General features: G+C 38.4%; 2 protein-coding genes across 2 annotated transcripts; both read left to right on the top strand.

Moving 5' to 3' along the window:
• The first annotated feature begins 567 nt into the window (after positions 1-567).
• Positions 568-1,203, top strand: LOC114754190 (uncharacterized). Its single transcript, XM_028942959.1, has one exon. The coding sequence runs from the start codon at positions 568-570 to the stop codon at positions 1,201-1,203; it is 636 nt and encodes a 211-aa protein (XP_028798792.1).
• A 3,910-nt stretch (positions 1,204-5,113) lies between these two features.
• LOC114754191 (uncharacterized) lies at positions 5,114-5,668 on the top strand. The gene is made up of 2 exons (XM_028942960.1): positions 5,114-5,214; positions 5,281-5,668. Exons 1-2 carry the CDS (start codon positions 5,114-5,116, stop codon positions 5,666-5,668), a joined length of 489 nt encoding a protein of 162 aa, XP_028798793.1.
• The last annotated feature ends 17,381 nt before the right edge of the window (positions 5,669-23,049 follow it).

Here is a 23,049-nt window from a genome sequence, read left to right on the forward strand (position 1 = left end):
GGCAAAGTATGTGCCCAGGCAGACAGAAGATCATTCATTCTGTCTAGCTCAACAGTTGATGAATCGTGCAAGGCCAGAGTTCAAACAGCAATTGGCCCTGTTAGAGGTCAATACTTTTGAGGAGATGTGTGTGAAGCTGTGGGTAGCAGCTAGAAGGACAAGAGAGGTGGTAGAGGCAAGGAGGGCTGAGAACCAAGCTAGAGCAGCCTGTTATCCTGGTCCTACAGGAGGAGTGGGGAAAAGAAGTCAATACAGCTCTGGGAGCTCGGGTAGCTTAGGGAGAAACGGGAATCAAGGGTAGAATCAGAGGTCGAACGCTCAAAGGGCTTTATGCAAAGGCGTCAGAATCCAAACAATCAAACTGGCAGGGGACAAGGCTCCTGTCGAGATTCATCAGTGACCACCCCGAGTGTTACTGGACTGTGCCCCAGATGCGGGGGTAGGCATGCGGGGCAATGCTGGGAGTGCTTTTGATGCCACCGGTGGGGACATATTGCCAGAAACTGTCCAGAGAGTCAACCGACACCTCAAGTTGGCCGTTCTACTGTTCCGGGACATGTCTATGCCATGACAAATGAGGAGGCTTCTACATCTCCAAACTTGATTCAAGGTAACATTCTACTTGAGGGGCATGTTATTTCTCCTTTATTTGACTCGGGTGCTACGCACTCCTTTATTTCTGTGGACTGTGCTCAGAAGTTGAGCTTGCCTGTGGTTGAGCTACCTTATGATTTGAGAGTGTCTACTCCTGCGGGAGTCACTGTCGTAACTGGAAGAGCATGTCTAGAGCTTGCACTCCAGTTTAAGAATCGAGATTCTACAATAGATTTGTTTTGTCTACCTCTGAAAGGTATCGACGTGATTATTGGCATGAACTGGTTGATGGCTAATGGTGCAATCCTTGATTGTAAAAGGAGGTTGGTGACGATTCCAGTAGGTGCCTTATGTGCTGAAATGTTAGGTGGTCCAGTTTTGTTGTCAGCTGCTCAAGTAGAGAAGGTGGTGAGGAAAGGGTGCCAGGCCTTCATTGTCTTCTTTTCAATTAGTGAGGATGAGGCAGGAGGAATAGAACAGATAGCTGTGGTGAGGAACTACCCTGAGGTGTTTTTCAGACGAGGTGGCCGGACTACCTCCAGAGCGGGAAGTGGAGTTCTCCATAGAATTGGTCCCAAGAACCACCCCAATCTCAAAGGCTCCCTATAGAATGTCTCCCTTAGAATTGGTAGAATTGAAAAAGCAGCTAGAAGAATTGTTAGAAAAGGGACTTATCTGACTAAGTGTGTCGCCGTGGGGATCGTCGGTTTTGTTTGTGAGGAAGAAAGATGGTAGCTTGAGGCTGTGTATCGACTACCGACAATTAAACAAGGTCACAATCAAGAACAAGTACTCGTTGCCTAGAATTGATGACTTATTGGACCAATTAGTCGGAGCGTCAGTTTTCTCTAAGATTGATCTGAGATCAGGATACCATCAGTTGAGGATACGAGCAGAGGACATTTCAAAAAGGGCCTTTCGAACTCGTTATGGACACTATGAGTTTTTGGTGATGCCTTTTGGACTGACAAATGCTCCAGCTGTCTTTATGGACTACATGAATCGGATCTTCCGACCTTATTTGGACAGATTTGTGGTAGTGTTCATCGATGACATTTTGATTTATTCTAGAAGTGAGGAAGAACATCAAGAGCATCTTCACATCGCACTACGGATTTTGAGGGACCACCAGTTGTATGCTAAGCTGTCAAAGTGTGAGTTTTGGCTAAAAGAAGTGAAGTTCTTGGGTCATGTGGTGTCAGCTCAGGGAGTAGCAGTGGATCCTAACAAGGTGGACGCGGTACTTAAGTGGGAGGTCCCTAGATCAGTAACTGAGGTGCGGAGTTTTGTGGGATTAGCTGGCTACTATCAAAGATTTATCCAAGGCTTTTCTCAGATTGCAATGCCATTGACTAAGTTAACCAAGAAGGATCAACCATTTCTTTGGACGGAGAAATGTGAATCAGCGTTCCAAGAGCTGAAGACCAGGTTGACTACAGCTCCGGTGCTTACCTTCCAATCCCTGGAGTACCGTATGTTCTTTACACCGATGCGTCACTAAAGGGTTTGGGTTATGTGCTAATGCAGAACAATAAGGTGGTGGCATACACTTCCAGGAAGTTGAGGCCACATGAAGAAAACTACCTAACCCATGACTTGGAGCTAGCGGCAGTAGTTTTTACACTAAAGATCTGGAGGCATTATCTGTATGGCTCCTAGTTCAAAGTTTTCAGTGACCATAAAAGTTTGAAATATTTGGTGGATCAGAAAGAATTGAACAACCGGCAGCGTCGTTGGATGGAATTCCTAAAGGACTATGACTTTGAGATTAAGTATCATCCTGGAAAAGCTAATGTGGTAGTGGATGCTCTGAGTAGAAAAGCAGTGCATGTGTTCTGTATGAGCTTAAAGGAACAATTCTTGCTCAGGGAGTTATTGGAGATTCCAATTGTACCGTCAGGGGCAGGCTACTATGTGTGCAGTGCTTGGAGATTATGGATTCTATCAGGATTTATGAGCGACTCAATGGGAAGATGAACAGTTGGCGAGGATTCGGGTAGAATTGGAGGGTGGCCCAATGTAGAACTATGAATTTGGAGATATGGGCATCCTGAAGTATAAGAACCAAATTTGTGTTCCCCGAGTGACGAGAGCCTTTTTGTTGTTTGCTTTGGGGTTCTCAATCAAAAATAAATCCAAGCTATGCAGTATAGTGCAAACTCAGGTCGTTTCACTTTTGGGAGCCTTTATTAATTACCTAAGCTAAACTAAATGCCATGCAATGCAATGAAATGGGGTTTTAGGTTTTTAAGATTTAATGAATGGAGCCTAAACTAAATGCAATGAAAACAAACCTAAGATACTATATTTTTGGTGTTTTAAGATGATAATGATGGAATGGAAATGAATGATAGGAAATCTCTTGAAAATGGTTTTGATGGCAATCATAGTTCACTTAAAGTATTGGGAGTTTCATAAATCCATTAGGTTTTCTTAATAACAACCTCAATAACTCATTGAGTCCAAAGCTTACATTAATGAACTCATTAATGAAAACTTTGTTAAGCTTCCCTAATGTGTAATTTTGGAATGATCATGCAATTGGCTCAATGTAACACACAATCAACTCAGTATCAAAACATAACCATGCAAGATATGAGAGAATCATGAGAGTTACAAGAAGCATATATGCAACTACATATATTTAAGCACAAAATTCAAATCAATCAATCCAAATTACAAATGTTAATCATTAACCAATGATTACAGTAACAATCCTAAGTTCTTAACTAACAATTTACAACTCCTAGACCTAGAAAGCCATAAATCATAGCTAAAAATTGAAAACTGAAACTAAACTCCCCTTTGAAGTCTGGAAACTCATGCCACACCACCATTCTTCAAGAGTTGATAAACCCTAGCCCTCCATAGCTTCAAGAAAAACTCCAACCAAAGTGAATCTATCAACTATGGCAGCTGGGAGTGGAAGGAAATGAGATGAAATGAAGAAAAGGTGAAGGAAATGGATGAGGAAGAAGATGGAGGTGGAGAGGCAAGAGGATGGAAGAATAGAGGTGTTGGAGATGATAGAATGGAGTTCTCCCCCGAAAAATAGGGTTTCTAAGGGTTTAAAGGGTCCATATAGGGTCGGATCATATGATTAGAGGCTCTATTTTCGCGTTCTGATCCGGATCTAGCGTTGCTGATACGAGTCTTTCACCGCGGCGAAGCATTCCCGAGAGGAGCTCTGCCTAATCATGTGATTTCACCGCGACGAAGCTGTAAGTTGGCCGCGGCGAACTCTGCTTGAGAGATTACTGGTGAGATTTCAATTTGGCGCCGCGGCGAACTGTGTTAGTGCTGATACTCTGATCTTGTGTTGTGTCATCCTTTGGTCTTTGATCTTGGCTCCAATTCTCAAGTATCATACAATAAAAAGCAACAATTTGAAGCATCAATTGTCCTAGAAATCAACTGAATACAATTAATAACCAATTATGACAATTTTAACCTCAAAAAGACATTAACTCAAAGCAAGGACTCTTAATCTAAATTAAGCACAATTATCATCAAAAGGAGCCAAAATCTATGATAAATACCCTTAAAATGATATGAAATAACATAGAACAATGAGGTTCAATCACCGGGATAAGGAGATTAAGAGAACTATCCTAGAGGAGGCTCACCGAAGCCGTTACACTATCCACCCCAGTGCAACCAAGATGTACCATGACCTAAAGCAGCTGTATTGGTGGCCCAACATAAAGAAGGAAGTGACTGACTTTGTACTTTGATGTTTGACTTGTCAGAAAGTTGAGATAGAGCATCAACGACCTGGAGGTTTGTTACAAGGACTAGAAATCCCTCAGTGAAAGTAGGACAGCATCTCCATGGACTTCATTGTGGGTTTGCCGAGGACACCCGAAGGTTATGATACTATTTGGGTGGTGGTGGACAGATTGACAAAATCTGCTGACTTTTTACCGTATAAAGTCAATTATACCTTGGAGAGAATGGCCAATTTGTACATGGATGAAATCGTCAGGCTTCATGGGGTTCTGTCGAGTATAGTCTCAGACCGAGATCTGCGCTTTACTTCTAACTTTTAGAAAGCAGTGAATGCGGCTTTGGGTACTAAGTTGAAGTTCAGCACAGCATATCACCCACAGACCGATGGACAGACTGAGCAGACAATTCAAACGCTAGAGGATATGTTGAGAGCTTGTGCCATTGAATTCAAGGGGAGTTGGATTGATCACCTACCTCTGGGGTTCTGTCGAGTATAGCCTCAGACCGAGATCCGCGCTTTACTTCTAACTTTTGGAAAGCGGTGAATGTGGCTTTGGGTACTAAGTTGAAGTTCAGCACGACATATCACCCACAGACCGATGGACAGACCGAGCGGACAATTTAGACGCTAGAGGATATGTTGAGAGCTTGTGCCATTGAATTCAAAGGGAGTTGGATTGATCACCTACCTCTGGCTGAATTTGCCTATAATAACAGCTACCATGCCAGCATCCAGATGGCCCCTTATGAAGCACTTTACGGCTGAAAGTGTCGATCGCCTCTCTGTTGGATGGAACTGAGTGAAAGAACGGTTTTAGGACTAGACTTGGTAGATGCCACCACAGAGAAGACTGAGGTCATCAAGCAGAAGTTGCTGACAGCTCAGAGCCGGTAAAAGAGTTATGCGGATAGGAGGAGACCATTGGAATTTTGTGAGGGTGACCATGTGTTTTTGAGGGTCACGCCGACTACCGGTATTGGGAGGTCCATTAAAGCGAGAAAGTTATCTCCTAGATTTCTTAGACCCTTTGAAATTCTGGAGAGAATTGAAGAAGTAGCCTATCGAGTTGCTTTGCCACTGCACCTGTCCAACGTACATGATGTGTTTCATGTGTCCCAACTAAAGAAGTACCACCCTGATCCGTCTCACATCTTAGAGCCTGAGGAGGTGAAGCTGGATGACAATCTAACTTACCAGGCTGAACCGGAAAGAATCCTTGATGTGAAGGACAAACAGTTGAGGAATAAGACCATTCGATTGGTGAAAGTTTTCTGGAAGGGCATGAGTCTGGGTGATGCCACCTGGGAGACAGAGGAAAGGATGCGATGCGATTACCCTTGTTAGTTTTCTTAGTAAGTGTTTTGTGTTTGTTTGTGTTGTGTATTGTGTGATTGCTTGAATTTTAGGGGAGAATCGTAACATTATGAGTTTTATCGGGTTTTAATAGCCTTTTTTTGTTTGATTTTTGAGGATAGATGAGTGATTTAATGTTGATCTTGGTGTTCGGGTTGGAATTGAGGTATGTTGAAGGAATAGGTGAACAATCCCTCTTAGGGTTTGTTCAACTTCTCCGTGACGAACCGGGAGTTCTAGGGGGGATTGTCTTTCGAGCAGGTTTGGCCACGCAAAGTCATAGGGACGCCGCGGCAAAGTTATTCAGGTGAGCAAGGTTTCCCTCTCGGGAAGATCTTGCTATGGCGAAGTCATAGGGACGCCGTGGCGAAGGTTTTCTGGGCGAGCGGGAGTTTCCTCTCGGGAAGCTTTCACCGCGGCGAAGATTGGAGTTCGCCGCGACGAAGTCAGGTTTTCAGGCGAGTAATCCCTCTCGGGATTAGTTCACTATGGTGAAGTTCTGGGTTTACCGCGGCAAAAGGGGTCGAATCTATATAGTCGCTGGAAGGGTCAGATGTGCGAAAATTAGAAAATCTGAAGGAAGAGAAAGAGGCTCTGCTAGGGTTTCGAACTTTTGGCTTGGAGGGGGCATTTCTAAGGATCCATTACCTCAAGTAAGTGATTTTAGCCTCTAATCTACTTTCTTACTTGGAATTTCTAAGGATTTATGGTGAAACCCTAGAGTTTGCTAGGTTGTTATGGAATTGAGGTTTTTGACCGATTGTTTTGAGTTTAATTGATTGCTTTGAGTTAGTCTAAGTATTTAATCGGTGTAGTTTTCTTGGATTTGAAGAACTTGGAGTTTTTGAAATTAGGGTTTATGGAAATGGGAGGTTTGTGATTGAGGATGACAATGTGAACATTAATTTTGAGTTTTGTGATTTGGGTTATGTTAAGGAGGGTTAAATTGGATGTTTAATCAATTTAGAATGTTGTTAAGACTTCAATTGTTCAAATGGGATGTTTGGGTGTTGAATTCCTATAGTGGGTCCTTGAGGTTATGAGTTTTAATTGATGTTTGGAAAGGAATTAAGGTTTTAATGGATTTTTATGACCTTGGAGTGTTGCCTTGATGATTATACCCTTTTGAGTTGGGTAGAGTCTTGGTTAGAGCTAGGAATTTTGTGTCCCAAATGTTGTTTTGGCCACATTATTAGTTGAAAGCTAATACATGTTGGTTGTGTGCATGTGTAGACCGGTTGTGAGCCTTGTTGGTGCACGGGGCTGTCTTGTTGGTTTGTTATTCCTTGCTCAGGCGAGAGGTAACCACTTTCCAATCCTTTGTACATGCTTTTGCGGTATTGTGAGTGGATTTATGTTTTGTGCTCTGAGTAACAACTGTGTTCAAAGTGTATGTTGTATATTAAAAAGAAAAACTGTCTTGTGGGGTTTCAATTGATATTGAATGACTTTGGAACTTATGAAGGATAGGCCACTAAAAGAAGTTAATTGTGAAATGATTATTTACTCTTTGATTACGGTTTGAGCATGATGCATGAATTGGGAATTGGTGAGAGTTTTGATTGTTACTACCACATGGTAAGGCCTCCATTAATGCATGATGGTTGGCTCTTTACGTACCCCATAGTGAGGGATATGCCTTTTGGCTCCCTACGTCCCCCAGAGTGAGGGATAGGCCTTTTATGGCTCCTTACGTCCCCCATAGTGAGGGATAGGCCGGGTTCGGCTCTTGAAAATCCCCTAAAGTGAGGGATATGATTGATGGGATTGCATCATTGCACTTGCATGACTTGTATGGCTATCATTTATCATATTACTTGTGAACTGTCCCACTTGACACCTCACGAGCACCTATCTAGTAGTACCTTGAATTGGAAAGATTGGTTACTGGGACTTTTGTCTCACCCTGCGGTTTACAATGTTTTCAGGTGAAGATTCTAGGCGTGTGCCATCGGGAAGAGACGTAGAGGCTTGAGCTTGGTTAGCTTTAGGCCTCTAGCCCTTGTATATGTATGGCTAGTATATATTGCCACGTTTAGGACCCCTTTTGAAATATTTTGATTACCCAGCCTTATTGTAAACTGGAGGGAATGTTATCTCCTTATTTTGGTTGGCTGGAGGCCATTTCTAGTGTCTTATGAAACTCTGATTTATTTTGTTGGAAACCTTTTGGATGGGCTGATATTGATGTCTTTCGTTACCGGGCCGGAGGCTCGGAGGCCCAGTGGTTAATGAATGTTTTCTAGTTGCGTGCAACAGAGTTTGGGTTTATTTCGAGTTTATAATGTTTTGAGGATAAGGGTTTTATAGTTTCAGACCAAGATCTAAGATTTACTTCTAAGTTTTAGAGGTCCCTACAGAAAGAAATGGACACTACTCTCAGATTCAGCACAGTTTACCATGCCCAGACATATAGGCAGATAGAACGAATGATTCAAATATTCGAAGATATGCTACGTTCTTGTGTTTTGGATTTTTGTGGTAATTAGGATATGTTATACCTTACTATCGCATCATCTTAAGGTTCAATTAAAACCATTTTAGACCATATTGGATGGTCTTGGGCTCTATTTTATCCCAAAAATGCTAATTTTCAGATTTTTACTGTTCATCAGGTAAATATCCAGTTTTCTAGCCCAACTTCAAAAATTCATAACTTAATCTAAGAAAATCAAAATGGAGTGGTTTAAAATTATATAAAAATCTCTTTGAATGCTCTTTCAAGGAAAAATAATCTTTTGAAACCAATTCCATTAGAAAAGGCATCAGGTTTTTGTGCAAGTCACCTCTATTCATTAGGCAAAAACCCTTTTTTCAGATTCTAAACCTTAACTTTGAAAAATCATTAAAAATTATGTAGTTGGCCATTTTTAACGTGTTAGCTATCAAAATGAAGCTCAGAACGTGATCGACAATCATACCAAATTTCGTGATTAAAAGCGTTCAGGAGTTTAATCAAAACATCACTTAAAGATGGCAGTGTCAGTAGGTTTACAATACTGCCCAGGATAATATTTAAATAACCCAAAAGTCCACAAATTTTTATGGTATGATACCATAATTTAACCTTCAATCTGTAGCTTGCCCTTGGATGTTTCAGGCCCTAAAATGTTAGATTCCATTTGGGGGATGAGATTTCATTGAAATCCCAATAGCAAATTAACCAACTATATCATCAAGCAGCATCATTATTATGCATAACTACATTAACTACTATTGGTGAACTAGCATGCTTATCATTTGGCAAACTCAATCATGCAAAGGCCAAAGCAAGAAAGTGCAAAGAGCAGCTACATCAGATTCAAGAAAGTTCATCCACATAATAGTAATTAATCATGCAATAATCAATAATGCCAAGTTAATGTTAGTAGTTAGGTTCAACTTGCTACCTTGCTCCAAAGGCTTGAGCTTCCTTTATTCCTCTTCTTTTCCTTCACAAATGTCAAACCCTAGCATGGTAATCCACCAAAAAAGGTAGCAAGAATCATTAACCAAACCAAGTAAAAGCAAGAACACAACTTAAACATAACTCTTGCTACTTAAAGCTTCCACCTTCGTTCTTTCATTTTTGAACTTTGTTTTCCATAAGCCCTAAAATTGATTCTTCACTTATTCCCACATGGTTTTTTATGGAGATTCCAAATATATACTTAGATTTAAGAAGATAAAATTCCTCCTTTCAATTTTTTCTTGACCAAACCAATGGGGTTCTTTAACCAAAAATTACAACTTTGATTTTAATGCTTCCAACACTTGTTCTTTAGGTTTATCCTACACCATTTTTCTTTCTGAGCACAATGGAAGCATTAAAACAATGAAAAAATCATCCTAGGATCCATTTACTACCTTGGCCCAAATGAACCTTAAGAGAAACAACAAAGAAAACACTTCAAAAACAACCCATAACGACTTGCAACCACTAGGAACTATATGCTTTGAAGTGTTCTAGCAAGTTTGACCAACAAAAATTCTTCCCCCACATGATAATCAGTTCGGTGAGCACCCAAGGAGAAATAGAATTTTCAACCATACAAGGCAAGAAAACAAGACAAGGATCCATTTAGGACCAAGAACTAATCTTGATTCTCACTTCTATACTCAAAGTTGATGCCTTTCTCCTTGGTTTCTCTTGAAATTCTCTCTTTTCCCTCTTTCTCTCCTCTTGGCTGAGCATAACATTTGAAATTAAGGGGAGGAGTGCTTGTTTAATGAGTCAAAATATCCCAACCATCATTATAAATGCAATTCCAAGTGTCATTACCCCCTTTAATCTTACTCTCTTTCATAATTAACTAAATCCAAGTGAAATTAATTACCAAAAGTCAAAATCCTCTCCATTTGAGGAATGAAACTTGGCAAGTTCAAATCCTCTCCATTAGGGCTTGACACATGGCTAAATGTGAACCATTTGAATTGTAAGACTCTAGTCTTGCTTTATTAGTGCACTTTGACTCCGAGTTTAAGTTCTTTTCTATACTTACAGTATTCTGGCCTCTGTAATTATTTTCTATTAGATCCCCAATTTATTCTCCTCATTTTTATCATCCCAAATTCCCCTCTTTGTCTGAAAATTAATTTCCCAATAATTAAATAGAAAGGAAAAATAATTTCCTTCTCTTTAGTATTTTTCCACTTTTCAAAGGAATTGGAAAAAATCTTGGATACTTGAGGGTCTTCTTTTAATTCCATAATCTCTTATAATTCCTTAGGATATCATAGGAATTTTCTTGAAATTTTATTCTCCTTTAAAATATTTATTTGGAATTTTCCAAATAAAATCCCTTAAATTGACCTAAATCACCCTTAAATTCTTTTGTAATTTCTCTAAGGGTAATTTGGTCATAATACCAATTTTATAATCTCATATAATTCTCAAAGGATATTATCCTTTTTTTTCTTAATTTTTTGAGGCTTGAAAATATTATTCCATAATTATATTTGACCAATTTTTCTTAATTAGTCAAATTTCCATATTTGGCTTGGAAAATCATAATAATTATTTTCCACCAAAATTCTTCTACTTCTCCTTATCATTTTTGGCCCTTAATTATTTAGGAATATTCCTTATTCCTAATTATCATAGTACTGAATGTGACATTTCTCCCCCCTAAATAAATTTCGTCCTCGAAATTTAAAGCATACCTTAACGAAAAAGTTCAGGGTACTTTTCCTTCATCTCGGTCTCCATCTCCCATGTGGCTTCTTCAAAGGAAAGACCCTTCCAGACTACTTTGGCCAGTGGAATCTACTTGTTCCTTAGCTACTTGACCTTTTGATCAATGATTCGCTTTGGTCTAACCTCAAAAGACAAGTTGTCTCGGAGCACAATGTCATCATAACTTATGACTTGTGTCGGGTCTGGATGGTACATCTTCAGTTGGGAGACATGGAAGACATCATGAATCTAACTTAATTTGGGGGGAAGAGCCAACTTGTAGGCTACTGGTCCAGCTTTGGACAAAATTTGAAACGGTCCAACATACTTCGGACTTAGATTTTTGGTCTTCAGGATCGATCGACTCTCGTTTTTTGGTAACACTTTAAGCAAAACGTGATCACCAACTTCAAACTCTAATGGTCTCCTTCTTGTATCTGCATAGCTCTTCTATCTACTCTGAGCTGTTAAAAGTCTTTGCTGAATAGCTTTAATCTGTCGAGAAGTCTCAACCACTATATCTGGACCAAGGATGCTTCTTTCACTAAGCTCTGTTCAACATAAGGGAGATCTACATTTCCTCCCATAGAGTGCCTCATATGGTGCCATTTGAATACTTGAATAGAAACTGTTATTGTAGGCAAATTCGCTAACGGTAAGTATGTATCCCAATTACCGCTGAAATCCAATACGCAAGCACGTAACATATCCTCCAATGTCTGAATTGTTCATTTCGTCTGCCCATCTGTCTGGGGATGGTAGGCTGTGCTGAATCTGAGAGTAGTGTCCATTTCTTTCTTTAGGGACCTGTAAAACTTAGAAGTAAATCTTGGGTCTTGGTCCGAAACAATACTGCTTAGAACACCGTGCAGCCTAACAACTTCCTTGATGTAAAGCCTCGCTAACTTTTCAGGAGAATCTTTAACATTCATAGCAAGAAAGTATGCAGACTTAGTCAGACGGTCTATTATAACCCATATCGCATCATGTTTAGCCACTGTCATCAATAACCCCACTATGAAATCCATGGATATGCTATCCCATTTCCACTCAAGGATATCTAGGGGTTGCAACTCTCTTGCAGGCTTCTGATGTTCTATCTTTACTTTCTGGTAAGTGAGATACTTTGCCACATACTCTGTAATATCCTTCTTCATTCCAGGCCACCAGAAAAGTTCTCTAACATCATGATACATCTTTATCATTCCTGGATGAAGAGTATACTTGCTCTTAGGGCTTCTGCCAGTATCTTTTCTCTGAGGTCGGCTACTTGGAAAACCTAGGTTCTTCCTTTAAACTTCAATATCCCTTCCTAGAAATTTCAAAGTTCTTAGTCTCGCCTCTAGACAACTTCCCTTTGAAAATTTCTGCTAGCCAATCCTGTGATTATGCTTCTCTGATTTGATCCTCGAGCAGAGCTGTAAACTGGGTTCTACATCCGTTTCCTTCTACTAACTGCATCTGATATAGAGGAGCCCAATCTCTGAAATCCTCTACCAGCTTCTGCTCCTTGATCATTAGTGATGCTACCTACACTGCCTTTCTGCTCAAGGCATCTGCAACTACGTTCGCTTTGCCTGGATGGTACTTAATCTAGAAATCGTAGTCTTTAAGCAAGTCCATCCATCTTCGTTGTCTCATATTCAACTCGTTTTAATCATGGAGGTACTTGAGGCTCTTGTGGTCGTAAAACAATTATATTGTTGTTCCGTACAAATAATGTCTCCATATCTTCAACGCATAAACTATCGTTGCCAATTCCAGGTCGTGGGTCAGGTAATTCTCCTCATAAGACTTCAACTGGCATGAGGCATATGCTACTACCCACCCTTACTGCATGAGCACACATCCTAGTCCCTGCTTGCTAGCGTCTGTATAAACCACATAGGGTTGTGAAGGATCAACGAGTACAAGTACAGGAGTAGAGGTGAACTTCCTCTTCAGCTCCTGAAAACTAGCCTCACTCTTCTTATCCTACAAGAACAGCTGGTTCTTCCTAGTTAACTTGGTCAGCAGAAGAGCAATCCGAGAAAAGTCCTGGATGAATCTTTTGTAATACCTCACTAATCTGAGGAAACTTCTGATCTCAGTTACCGTCTTGGGTCTCTCCCAGTTGAGTACTGCCTCAATCTTACTGGGGTCGATAGCCACTCCCTCTCGAGAAATCATATGGCTGACAAATCAGACTTCCTATAGCCAAAACTCACTTACTAAGTTTGGCCACCTGCTGCTTCTCTTTTAGGGTATTTAGGACAATTCTCAAATAAGTCTCATGCTCTTCAGGAGACTTGGAGTATACTAGGATGTCATCAATAAACAATACCATGAATTGATCTAAGTAAGGGCAAAAGATCCTATTCATGTAGTCCATGAATATCACAGGTGTATTCGTCAATCCAAACAGCATCACTAAGAATTCATAGTGCCCATAGCGAGTTCTAAACGCAGTCTTAGGGATATCATCAAGTTTAATCTTGAGTTAGTGGCAGCTAGATCTTAATCAATCTTAGAGAACACACTAGCACCAACTAGCTGGTCTAATAGATCATCTATCTTAGGGAGCGGATACTTGTTCTTAACTGTGACTTTATTCAGCTCCCTGTAGTCTATGCATAATCTTAGACTACTATCCTTTTTCTTGACAAATAACACTGGAGCACCCCATGGCTATACGCTTGGTCTAATAAAACCTTTCTCAAGTAATTCCTCTATCTGCTTCTTAAGTTCCACTATTTTATTTAGAGCCATTTTGTAAGGCCCTTAGAAATTAGTCCTGCTCTAGGTACTATATCAATCGTGAATTCTACTTCTTTGTCCGGAGGTAGTCCTATGACCTCTGTCAAAAACACTTTTGGAAACTCCTTAATAACTGGGATTTCTCTTATCCCTTCCTCAACTTCAATTTGCATTAAGAAGAAAATGAGGAATCCTTGGCAATCCTTTTGTAGACATCTGCCCGCTTGGGTTTCCATTATGAAATTTAATCGAACTTCCGGATTCAACTCTAATTCTCTCAGAGGTAAAATTTGGGTTTTGTTCTTACAGTCCATTAGGATATTGTGGGATGACAACCAATTCAGTCCATTCAGCACATCAATTTTATGGAAGGGCATACATATTAAGTCTATGGTAGTACAACAATACTCATAACAAAGTATACAGTTTAAGCACACATCAAATGTAATTACCCTATTCTGTGTTGGTGTGGACACATGTATATCATACGGTAATGTATTCATAATCAAGCTAAGTCTTTTAACACAGGCATACGAGATAAAAGAATATCTGGCATTCGAATCAAACATTGCAATCACTGTGGAGCTGTTAATCATGATCATACCTTGGATCATCTCTGAAGATTTCCGGGCTTCTTACCCTAAGAGGGAAAACACTCGGCCTTGGGTGCGTGGTCGTGCCTTTTCAGTGTTTTGCGAGCATTCTCTTGAGAAATTTCCAAGTTTGCCACATATGTAGCAAACGTTCTGTCCTGCCATGCACTGTCTGTCACCATGATTCTTGCCACACTTTGTACACTCCTTGCCCTTCAGTGACTTACCGGCTTTTTTATTCTTGTGGCTATCCCATGATCGCTTCCTCTTCTTACTCATATTAGATAAGGTGCCACCCTGACCTCCCTGACCTCCCCTATCTATTCTAGGAGTAGTCTTGACCATCAGATGATGGTTTAAGCTACTTTCTGTGATTCGGCAGGCCTCAACTGCTTTGTTGAACTGTTTGAATTGTTTGGGAGCAATCATCTCCCTCAAGGACTACCTCAGTCCTCAAACTATCTTCTCTGTCGTCCACCTCTCGTTGTCTTAGTAATGGAGATAGCTTGAATAATTAGAGAGACAGATGAACTTAGCCAAGTACTCATCAAATGGCTCATCATCTCTTTGCTTTAAGGTTAGAAATTCTGCTTCCCTCTTATCTCGGATGGATCTCAGAAAATATTTCTCATAGAACTGCTCCAGGAACACTTCCCAGGTTATCCTCGTGTTCTGAGCATCCAGAAGAATCTCAATATTCTTCTACCAGCGATCAGAGTCTTTCTCTAGCTTATATATTGCCATATAGGCTTTTCACTCTGATGAGCAGTCTAATACTTTAAAGATCTTCTCTAGGCAGTTAATCTAGTCTTTTGCCGCTTGGACATTAAACATTCTATCAAATAATGGTGGGTTGTGTTTACAGAAGCGAGTCATCCACTGCTAGATGCTGTCGAGGTTTGTTGCTGGCATTACTGGTCTAGGCAATTGTTCTGATGCTTATGCTGTGGAGACTTCTTCCTCTGGCTACCTCCTGTCAAGGTTAGCCATTGCCGCTGTTACCACTGCAGCTATCGCTGCATCCCTCTCTTGTTCCTGGCGAGCTTGTACCGCCCTATTCTCTTCGATGGTCTTTTACTGTTGCTCGAGACAATTCAAAATTAATTGAAGTGGATGGGGAGGGCCCTTCCATCCTAAACTGGGAGTCTCTCTGGCAAAGGGTTTCGTTGAGTTCTAACCATCGTGTTTAACTAATCGGATAGCATAACAAAGGAACAAGAAATAAATATCATGCTTGGATTTCATTTAACAAAAGAGGCATACATCATTGAACATTTGAACATCAGTCATCAACAATAGAGTTCAAAACATACATATACCAAGCACTGCCAGCCTAACCTACTATGGTTAGCTGCACGAAAATACATCCTACGTTAGTGATAGGAGGGTCCTAGTCATCTAAAGAAAATGAACAATAACAAAGCCCTTGAGGCTTCAGATTCAATCCTCCACATCATCTCTAAGTATATAGTTCAGGCGGATAATCTTATGGGTCCAGAATGGGGTGTTAGGTAGGACTTCTACCATCTCACTTAGCCAATCAAAAGGTTCCAGGTAAGGGTTGCTTGGTCTATGGGCTTAGTATAACTCTCCATACCCTAGAGGTAGTCTAGGTGTACTCTCAGGTCTGCGTCCACATTCCTTCGAATGTGATGCCCTAGAAACCTCACCCTGTCACTCACCTGACCCACACTGCAGATCTCATGACTAGGCAGAGCTGGGGCAGGTACAACTGGTACTGCAGGTGTTACTAGAGCTAGGGGTATAACTGGTCTGATACTAGGTCTGGAAATGTTGCATGGGTGCACAACAGGGGTAACAGGCTGTCTGATGGATGTATGTAAAAGCCTAGGTCTAATGGTTCCTAGTATAGGCTAGTTACAAGATCTATCAGGTCACTGGGTCTGGGAAGGTACAGTAACTGTTCTGCAGTGATCCCGAGCAACTCAGGATAGCACTCAGTGTAGTCATTAGAGCTCACTAACGAATGGTCTGGGCTAGCATCTCCCATTGTCCATTCCACTGGATGCTCTTACTCAGTGAGATTAATTACGTTAAGATCCCAATCATTGATCGATGGCTCAGATCTAGTGTCCCAATCCATGGTAGTTTCCATCCTGATTCTTGTAAAGACGTGTCAGTTTCTTCTTAACTAACCCCAAAATCTAACAAATAACTTAAGCAGAGCGTTCTATCCTATGCCAGAACCTCCGCTCTGATACCAAAAATGTTACACCTTACTATCACATCATCTTAGGGTTCAATTAAAACCATTTTAGACCACATTAGATGGTCTTGGGCTCTATTTTATCCCAAAAATGCTGATTTTTGGATTTTTACTGTTTATTGGGTAAACATCCAGTTTTCTGGCCTAACTTCAAAAATTCATAACTTAATCTAAAAAAATCAAAATGAAGTGGTTCAAAATTCTGTAAAAATCTCTTTGAATGCTCCTTCAAGGACAAATAATCTTGTGAACCAATTCTATTGGAAAAAGCATCAGGCTTTTGTGAAAATGACCTCTGTCCATTAGGCCAAAATCCTTTTTCAGATTCTAAACCTTAATTTTGAAAAATTATTAAAAATTGTGTAGTTGGCCATTTTTAATGTGTTAGACATCCAAATGAAGCTTAGAAAATGATCTATAATCATGCCATATTTTGTTATTAAAAGAATTCGGGAACTTAATCAAAACGTCGCTTAAAGATGATAGTGTCAATAGGTTTACAACACTGCCCAACATAATATTTACATAACCCAAAAGCCCACAAATTTTTATGATATAATACCATAATTTAACCTTCAATCTGCAGCTTGCCCTTAGATGTTTTAGGCCCTAAAATGTTAGATTGCATTTGGGAGATGAGATTTCATTGAAATCCCAATGGCAAATTAACCAACTATATCATCAACGAGTATCATTATTATGCATAACTACGTTAACTACTATTGGTGAACTAGCATGCTTATCATTTAGCAAACTCAATCATGCAAAGGCCAAAGCAAGAAAGTGTAAAGAGCAGCAATATTACAATTAAGAAAGTTCATCCACATAATAGCAATTAATCATGCAATAATCAATAATGCCAAGTTAATGTTAGTAGTTAGGTTCAACTTGCTACCTTGCTCCAAAGGCTTGAGCTTCCTTTATTTCTCTTCTTTTCCTTCACAAATGCCAAACCCTAGCATGGCAATCTACTAAAAAGGGCAGCAACAATCATTAACTAAACCAAGTAAAAGCAAGAACACAACTTAAACATAACTCTTGCTCCTTAAAGCTTCCACCTTTGTTCTTTCATTTTTGAACTTTGTTTTCCATAAGCCTTAAAATTGCTTCTTGACTTATTCCCACATGGTTTTTCATGTACATTCCAAATATATACTTAGATTTAAGAAAATAACATTCCTCCTTTCAGTTTTTTCTTGACCGAACCAATGGGGTTCTTTAACCAAAAATTACAACTTTGATTTTAATGCTTTGAACACTTGTTCTTTAGGTTTATCCTACACCATGTTTCATTTTGAGCACAATGGAAGCATTAAAATATTGAAAAACTCATCCTAGGTTCATTTACTACCTTGGCCCAAATGAACCCAAGAGAAACAACAAAGAAAACACTTAAAAAACAACCCATAACCACTTGCAACCACTAGGAACTATCATGCTTTGAAGTATTCTAGCAAGTTTGACCAACAAAACTTCTTTCCTCACATGATAATCAGTTTGGCCAGCACCCAACAGAATTTTCAACCATACAAAGTAAGGAAACAAGACAAGGATCCATTTAGGACCAAGAACTAACCTTGATTCTCACTTGTATACCCGAAGTTGATACCTTTCTCCTTGGTTTCTCTTGAAATTCTCTCTTTTCCCTATTTCTCTCCTCTTGGCCGAACATAACATCTGAAATTAGGGGGAGGAGTGCTCGTTTAATGAGCCAAAATATCCCAACCACCATCATAAATGTAATTCCAAGTGTCATTACCCCCTTTAATCTTACTTTCTCTTTCATAATTAACTAAATCCAAATGAAATTAATTACCAAAAGTCAAAATTCTCTCCATTTGAGAAATGACACTTGGCAAGTTCAAATCCTATCCATTAGGGGCTTGACACATGGCTAAATGTGAACCATTTGAATTGCAAGACTCTTGTCTTGCTTTATCGGTGCACTTTGACTCCGGGTTTAACTTCTTTTCTATAATTACAGTATTCTGGCCTCTGTAAATACTTTTTGTTAGATTCTTAATTTATTCTACTCATTTTTGTCTTCCCAAATTTCCCTCTGTCTCAAAATTAATTTCCTAATAATTAAATAAAAAGGAAAACTAATTTCCTTCTCTTTAGTGATTTTTCCACTTTTCAAAGGAATTGGGAAAAATCTTGGATACTTGAGGGTCTTCTTTTACTTCTATAATCTCTTATAATTCCTTGGGATATCATAAGAATTTTCTTAGAATTTTATTCTCTTTAAAAGTATTTATTTGGAATTTTCTAAATAAAATCCCTTAAATTGGCCTAAATCACCATTAAATTCTTTTATAATTTCTCTAAGAGTAATTTGGTCATAAAACCAATTTTATAATCTCTTATAATTCTCAAAGGATATTATCCTTATTTTTTCTTAATTTTCTAAGGCTTGAAAATATTATTCCATAATTATATTTGACCAATTTTCTTTGATTAGTCAAATTTTCATAATTGGCTTGGAAAATCATAATAATTATTTTCCACCAAAATTCTTCTACTTCTCCTTATCATTTTTGGCCCTTAATTATTTAGGAATATTTCTTATTCCTAATTACCATAGTACAAGATGTGACAGGATACATACTTATCGTTAGCCGAATCTGATTATAATAACAGTTTCCATTCAAACATTCGAATGGCGCCATATGAAGCACTCTATGAGAGGAAATGTAGATCTCCCTTATGTTAGACAAAGCTTAGTGAAAGAAGCCTTTTTGGTCCGGATATAGTGGATGAGACTTCCTGACAGATTAAAGTTATCCAGCAAAGACTTCTAACGGCCTAAAGTAGATAGAAGAGCTATGCAGATACGAGAAGGAGACCATTAGAGTTTGAAGTTGGTGATCACATGTTCCTCAAAATGTTGCCAATAGAGGGAGTTAGTCAATCCCTGAAGACTAAGAAGCTAAGTCCGAAGCATGTTGGACCATTTCAGATTTTGTCCAAAGCCAGATTAGTAGCATACAAGTTGGCCCTTCTCCCAAACTTAAGTCAAATTCATGATGTTTTCTATGTCTCCCAACTAGAGAAGTATCACCCAGACCCGACACATGTATAAGAATGGTTGATCACCTAAGAGGGGGTTAATTGGGTGTTAATTAAAATCAAAAACCTTTTCGCAATATAATGAAATTCATAATAAATTCTGAGTATAAAAATAATGAATTGACATAAGCATAATCACAGTAGTAAAATGGTTTGGCTTGAAATATAAAGAGGTAAGGTAAGAGAAGATGCAAACTGTGATTTATCCTGGTTTGGTCCTCACTGACCTACGTCCAGTCCCCAGACTCCCCCTGAGATTTTCAATCCACTATCTCTCTCAAGTTTAACACGGGTACTTGAGAACCACTACAACCACAAGTTTGATCTGGGCACTTGTGACGCCACTTACAATCCTTAGACTAACCAGTCTATTCAACAGCAACCTCACACTAAGGTAAATACTCCCCCTTGCACACCATAAGGATACAATCTGATAATGATAATGAAGATTGAATATTTCTTCTCTCAAAGAAGTGATAGATGAATCTTAAGCATGTTTAGGAAACTCTCCTCTCTATCTTATGAATACATATGTTATAGTATTTGAAGTACAGAGAAAGGGAGTTTTCTCTCGGAGCTCTAAATGAGAATATGTTGATTCGGTATTTTAGTATTTGATGTTGTAAGCTTAGACTCTTTCTTTTTTGTTTTTTGAATGCTCTTCTATTTATAGATGATGTTGGGTACTTGACCTTTGAGCATTTTCTTCCCGTTTGGCTTGAAGAATATGACCGTTGAAACTAGCCATTGGAAGCTTCTGACAAAAGTTGATTCTTCATATCATAAATTCATTGTGGCCCTTTACCTGAAATAATCTTCCTCAAATCAAGTGATAAGTATCTGATAATCTTAGAAATAATAAGTCGGAAAACCTGGAATCAATCATCAGTTATTCAGAAAGTAAGATGAACTTACTTGACCGATGTCTTGATCGATAAAGCTTTGATCGATCAAGTTATCGATTAATTATATGAAGAAAGATATAGTAGATATATGCAATTATCAAATAGATTATGGATCATATGATGATCGAACAGATGATCGATAAATGATGAAGCATGAACATAGTGAGCTCCAAATGAAATATAAAAGGTTAATCCCTTTCAAGTTTCGTTTGACTTCGTGTCTTTTCAATAGAGTTATGTGTCAAAGGAAGGCTGAGAAAACTTGAAGATAAAGATTTAAAAGAATCTGAAGATCACCTTGAATAGTTGTTATGAAATGAACTGGTTCAATGATCGAAAAGGTGATCAAAAACTGTTTGATCGATCAGGTTATCGATAAAGCTAAGTATGAGAGAAATAGATTTTCAAAGAGCGTTGATCGAATACTTTATTAATAAATGGATGACAAAAAACTTGATCGATAAAACGAAGTTTAACAAGGATATTCATAAAGAGCACAAATCCTAAGATGATCGAGTAAGTGATCGATTAAAGATTAATCGATTAAGTGATCAATAAAATATCATTGAAATCTCTTTTTGGAAAAGACTAGGAAAGACTTTGATCAATCATGTTATGTGAAAATAGAAGATTTTGAGATTTGAATGATCGATCATTTTATCGATAAATGAGTGATCGATTAGGTGATCTGAAAATGGCTTAAAACAAGTAAGTGCAATGAAGGTGATGATGATCGATCATTTGATCCAAAAACAATTGATCGACCAATTGATCAATTAAAGACCTTGAAAGAAAATTTTGATAGAACACATTATCGATTAATTAGAAGTAAATTACCATACAATGTTCAAACAAGTTATCGATAAAATAATAATTGATAAATTACCATACAATGTTCAATACAGTAAATAAGTCAAGGAAGCTTACCAGATTATCTGAGTCCTGATCGATAATGACTTAATCGATCAGGTGATCGATCTTCCTATTGTTACACGAAATGAAGCTTATTCCTTTTTTCTGATAGCTTATCAATCAACCAATTATTGATTAAATGATCGATAATTTACTGTAAAATCTTACACTTAAATAATTCTATCAGTGATCGAATATTTGATCGATTAACCTTTACTTGATAATGTTATCAATTACTTGTGCTTTCATATTTTCAAAGATAGATTATAGCTTGAGCACCTTAGAAATGTATGTGAAGATATAAGAGAAGAATTGAAGGGATAGTACCAGGAACTCGATAAAGTGATCGAGTATGTAGTTGCTTGATCATCAACTCGAACATCAGTTTACTTGATTTGGCTTCGAGTAACATCTAATAATGGCTTTTCATTTCTTTATTTCTTCTAGTGCTTTTACTCAATAATATGTTTGAGTAGCATGTTGCTCGAGAGCTTAATCGGTCAATGTAGAACTTCTGGTCTTTGCCTCAATAAATTCAAATTCTGATTCAAGCAAAACAAAGGTCAATTTTGAGTGATCATAAATCTTCCAATTCAACACCAAATTTTATAAATGACCTATCCCCATAAAGCTCTTTAAGTCTCCTTTCTAATGCAACAAGAACCACCCTAAAATTCATTACGGTCACAAAGTTATCTTCATCATAGTAAATGAGGGTAGGAATAAAGGTGTTAAACCTAATTGCAATGTTTCAAGTTTTGAGCAACATATCTCCCTCATATGAAACTCTTTGAAGTTGATTTTGGTGTCCATGAACCATGTTCTGAGTCTAGTTTCATATAAATCAAGTTTCACCTCAAAAAGATTTGTGGTTTAAGAGATATTATAGAAATATCGAACCTATATCAGAGCTGAACAAAGAACAGAGCATAACAGAGTATGTGTTTTATCGATAAATTGATCGATAAGTGGCTGATTGAGTTATTGATCAATAAATGCCCTTGAAAATCACCTCTGAAGCTTATTTTCAATATTTATATGAAGGGTGACTCAATATATGATGATATAACTTCCGGTTTGTGCATTTTAGCTTCCGATTGAGCCATACAAACTTCTAATTGAGCACAGCAACTTCCAATATCAAATCTATGAATTTGAATCTTGATATTTCTATTTGATCTTGCAAGTTCTTCTTTTCTCAATCTCTTTTCTTCTTCTTCCTCTTGATCATTTTTCATAACTCAAAGTTTAACATAATAACTCATTTCTTTTTGTGAAGAAACTACACAAGATATTAAGTCCGGTAGTTAGTCAAAGTATGAGACAAATAATTTATGCAAACTTTTCGCTCTATTATTTGACATCGTCAAAACTAATCCTATCTAACAACATGTCATAAGTTACGATGACATTGTACTCTGATTGAGCTCAAGATATTATTATCTTTTCATTACATTATCCATGATTTTGTGGTATTTTCTGGCCCTTTTTAATGATAATTGTGCTTAATTTAGATTAAGAGGCCTTACTTTAAATTAATGTCTTTTTGAGGATAAAATTGTCATAATTGGTTATTAATTATATTTAATTGATTTCTATGACAATTGATACTTCAATTTGTTGCTTTTTATTGTAGGACACTAGAGATTGGGGCCAGAATTGAAGAACTCAAGGCACAAGAAGCAAGAGAGGATCCTCTACCTTAGTTCGCCGCGGCACACTTATGCTTTCACCGCGGTGAACGTCATTTGTCGAAGCAAAGCTCTCTGCCATGT

The sequence above is a fragment of the Neltuma alba genome, unplaced genomic scaffold, assembly GCF_004799145.2.
Source record: "Neltuma alba isolate B1F8T4 unplaced genomic scaffold, ASM479914v2 tig00010097_pilon, whole genome shotgun sequence".
NCBI classification, from domain to species: Eukaryota; Viridiplantae; Streptophyta; class Magnoliopsida; order Fabales; family Fabaceae; genus Neltuma; species Neltuma alba.

Excerpts from the sequence above, each read along its gene's own strand:
- LOC114754191 (XM_028942960.1), top strand. The coding sequence starts at position 5,114 with ATGGAACTGAGTGAAAGAACGGTTTTAGGACTAGACTTGGTAGATGCC. Across the intron at positions 5,215-5,280 it reads TTGCTGACAGCTCAGAGCCG|GGTCACGCCGACTACCGGTA; the intron begins GTAAAAGAGTTA and ends TGTGTTTTTGAG.
- LOC114754190 (XM_028942959.1), top strand. The coding sequence starts at position 568 with ATGACAAATGAGGAGGCTTCTACATCTCCAAACTTGATTCAAGGTAAC.